Source organism: Dipodomys spectabilis, unplaced genomic scaffold (genome assembly GCF_019054845.1).
Source record: "Dipodomys spectabilis isolate Male_0828 unplaced genomic scaffold, ASM1905484v1 ptg000066l, whole genome shotgun sequence".
In the NCBI taxonomy this organism is placed as follows: Eukaryota; Metazoa; Chordata; class Mammalia; order Rodentia; family Heteromyidae; genus Dipodomys; species Dipodomys spectabilis.
This window is the reverse complement of record NW_024870743.1, coordinates 1732482-1736250: the sequence shown is the minus strand read 5'-3', so window position 1 is coordinate 1736250 and position 3769 is coordinate 1732482. Positions and strand designations below refer to the sequence as shown.

Sequence of the window (3769 nt, the reverse complement as noted above, 5' to 3'; positions counted from 1 at the left end):
TAACACCATTTTCAATAAATCTTTACCTACAAATATGGAACAAATCTCTACTATAGCTGTACAAAAAAAAGTTTGATTTCTGTTTTAAACCACAAGGCCTTTAGATGCAAGGATTACTTTAAAATTTTAATCCTTTTAAAACCAGGACATAACGTACCAACATACTTGCATGCTAAAAAAAGAAAATATAGAAAAAACAAAACAAAAAACTCAAAAGGGAAGAAGTGCGTGAAAGTGTTACTGAAAAAACACAGCAAGAATGTTCCCTTTTCACTGTACAAAAATACGCCTGAAAATATATTAATTTTTAAAAAAGGCTGAGGTCTGTTATGTATCAAAAATGTTTCAATACCTTTTGTTCTGAGGTCTAGGCTGCCTGGTATTCGGTCAAGGAGGTATAAGGGAACAAGTTACAAAAAAAAGTTGGCAAGTAGAAATCACATTTGTAAAACCATAAACAATTTGATCTGAAAAGTAAACTCTGATCTTAAGTCAGTTCACAGTTTGTTTTTTTTCTTTTGTAAGCGTTTGTACAGTCTGCATTTTTTCAAGCTCCCTGCAGTTTTGTTAAGAACTGGATGCATAGAAGACATCAGTTTTCTCCCTCCAAAAACAAAGTTGCAATGGTCCCTTTTGTGTGTGTGTCTCTGTGTGTGTGTGTGTTTAAATCACCAGTTCTTTTAAGATCTCTTAAAGGAACAACAACAAAAAGCAAAGATCTCCACCAACTCCCTAGAGTAACAGTTGTGCTGCCAAACGGGTCCTAGGGTCCTCGGCCGCGTCTTCCCGACTTCAAAGACCAAACAGCGCCTGCGGAGCGGGTCCTCCGCCCGCCCTCCCCCGCTCGGCCCCTCGGCCTTTGTTGCAACCACGAATTTGGGGGGGGGGGAAGGAAAAGAAACAGTAATTACAAAAACACATTTTGAGGGATGGGGAGGGGGGGAGAAAAATCACAACTCCAGACTAGGTATGCAACTATCTTGAGACACGATTAAAGGGCGGCTGGGTGGGTGGGTGGGGGAACCAAAAAAGGACAGGGGAGGAGGGGGGAAAAGGCTTAAAAACTACCCATTTCACCTTCACTCCACCAACATTTTCAATTTCTTATCAATATCATCAGCATCTATCTTCTCTCCCCTTCTCCCTACCACCACCATCATCATCATCCATCATTCTCCTGACCACCACCACGACCTCCTCCGAGGAGCCCAGCCTCCTCTCCGCGCGCGGCCGAGAGAAGGAGCGAGCCAGCGGGGGCCCCCGGGCCCCCCTCCCCGTCTTCAATACGTGAACACCAGGTCGGAGAAGTTCGCCTCCAGCCAGTCCCCCGCGATCATCTCGCTCAGCTCGGGCGTGCAGTAATCGGGGAACTCGAAGTGGGAGCCCAGGCTGCCCTCGCTGAACGAATCCAAATCTTTATCGACCAGCGACAGGGACAGGTTCCCGGCCGCCGCCGCCGCGGCCGCCGCGCCGGCCCCCAACGGCTGCTCGCTCGCGCCGTGCGCGCTTTGGGAGAAATTCAAGCTCAGGTCGAACATCAGGTCGTCGGCGTCCTCGCCGCCGCCGCCGCCCGCGCCCGAGGAGGTGGAGACGGAGCGCGAGGACGCGGGCGACAGAGAGGGCTGCGCCAGCGCCGGCGGGTGCTGCTTGGTGATGTTCTTGAAGCTGTAGTAGAGGCGGCTGCCGGCCCCGGAGCCCGAGGGCGCGCCCGCCCGCACCTCCTCGTAGAGGCTGGCGCCCTCGGGAGACTCGGCCGAGCTGCTCAGCGTGGGGCTGGCCGGCACCTTGGCCACGTTGTAGCGTCTGAGCAGCGGCGGGGCCGCCTGGCCCGCGGCGGGCTGCAGGAGCTGCGCGTGCGGCGGCTCCTCGTCCTCGTCGTCCGCCTCCTGCTTGATCCTTAGCTGCAGCTCGTCGTCCTCCTCGTCCTCATCGTCGTCCTCGTCCAGGAACACGCACTTGACCGTCGTCTTGCCGCTCGCGCCGCCGCCGCCGCCCGCGCGCAGGCCGCCCAGCGCGCCCTCGTCGCCCGCCGCCGCCGCCGCCCCGAAGTCCCCGGGCTGCGCCGCCGCCTTGCCCGCCCCGGCCCTGGCGCCGGCGGCCGCGGGCGCCTTGAGCTTCCCGCACTTCTTGCTGGAGCTCTTGGAGGTCTTGGCGCCGCCCGCGCCCGCGCCGCCGCCACCGCCGCCAGCCGCGCTCTTCTCCGGGCTCTGGCCGGCGCTGGGCTTGGCCGAGGGGTCCATCTTGGGCTTTTTCCGGGGCCGGTACTTGTAGTCGGGGTAGTCGGCCATGTGCTTGAGCCGCAGCCGCTCCGCCTCCCGGATGAACGGGATCTTCTCGCTGTCCTTGAGCATTTTCCACCGCTTGCCCAGCCTCTTGGAGATCTCGGCGTTGTGCATGTCCGGGGACTGCTCCATGATCTTCCGGCGCTCGATCTTGGACCACACCATGAACGCGTTCATCGGCCGCTTGATGTGGCCGGACGCTGTCTTGCACCAGTCCGGGTCGCTCTCGTCCAGGGCCACCGGGCTGCACGCCATGAATTCGCCCTCTTCCGTGTCCAGCGCCTCCCGGGGCAGGTTGCTCTCCGCTTCCAAGCTCTCCGCCTGCTGCACCATGATCCGCCGCGGGGCTGGGCTCCCCGACCCGGGCCGCTCGGTCTCGCGCGGGGCTCCCCCTCCCCCTCCCGCCCCTCCACCTTCCCGGGCAAGCTGCGAAGTCCTCGGCCGGCCCCCCGAGGCCGCGGCGCCCCCGCGCCCCCCGCGCCCGGGTCCAGGCTGCGCACAGCGGCGGTGCTGGCCGCGCGCGCACGCGCGCGCGCTCGGGGCTGAGGCCGCGAGCGGAGAGGCGGCGGCGGCGGCGGCGGCGGCCGGGACCCCCTGCTCCTCCTCTCTGGCTCTCCGCTCCCGCCGCAAGCGCCGGACCCCGAGCACTCCCCGGCGCGCGCGCTCTTCTGCAAAAAGTTGAGGGCTCTCTCTCAACTAGTTATCAGGGTGTCGTGCGGGTGACGTCACTCCTTCGCCCAGCCAATGGCCGCGGCCCGGCCCCGCCCGCTTCCCTTTATTAACTCCGAGGCGCCGCCCCCCGCGCCCCACCCCCAGGGGCGGCTCGCAAGGAGGGGGGCGGGCGGCGGAGGGGGGCGGGGGGCGGGGGAGGCGCGTCTAGAAATGTGTTGTTAAAAAAAAGAAGAAAAAACCCCGCGTGTGCCCCCAGCTGCGCCTCTTCCCCGGGATGCTCCGGAGCGCGCGCCTCGCTGCCGCCCAGGCCGGGCGCTCCCGGGCGGATGGGCGAGCTAGACGGTCCCCGAGCCGGCACAAGCCCCGGGGTCCAGCCAGCGACGGGGGCAGAGGCCTTTGTGGCCCATCCGCCGGGCGCCAAAGATTGCCCGGCTAAGGCGGCGCCTCCCACCGCCCGCTCGCCCTGCCCGGGACGGAGCTCTAGCCCGGCCCCGGGGTCCCGCGCACCCCCCTCCCCCGCGGGGGGCGCTGCAGCTGCTCCCGGGCGGCTTCCCCCCGGGGTCGCTGCCCGCGCGTCGCCGCGCCGAGCCGCTGCGTTCCGGGCCGGCGGAAGGTGGCGCTGGAGCACAGCCGCCGCTGCCCGCCGGGCACGTGGGCGCCTCCCGGCTCCTTTCCTCCCGCTCGCTCAGGCAGAGAAATCAATTTAAAGCCCGAGAGGCGGGCGGCACCGCCTTCCCCCACCTTTGCTGCTTCCTTTTTCAGCCCCCTTTTCTCCCCTTTCTCCCCCTCTTTGTTTGGCCCCTTTCCGTGGCGGT

General features: G+C 62.9%; 1 protein-coding gene across 2 annotated transcripts; it reads right to left on the bottom strand.

Annotated features, from left to right (window-relative positions):
- Window positions 1-1280: 1280 nt before the first annotated feature.
- On the bottom strand, window positions 1281-2615 carry Sox11 (SRY-box transcription factor 11). Of its 2 annotated transcripts, XM_042680858.1 has the most exons (2): window positions 2037-2615; window positions 1281-1967 (listed from the first exon to the last, which is right to left on the bottom strand). In XM_042680858.1, exons 1-2 carry the CDS (start codon window positions 2613-2615, stop codon window positions 1281-1283), a joined length of 1266 nt encoding a protein of 421 aa, XP_042536792.1. The 2 variants fall into 2 exon arrangements, with proteins under 2 accessions (XP_042536792.1, XP_042536791.1); XM_042680857.1 differs by having other exon boundaries at window positions 1281-2615.
- Between the last annotated feature and the right edge of the window lie 1154 nt (window positions 2616-3769).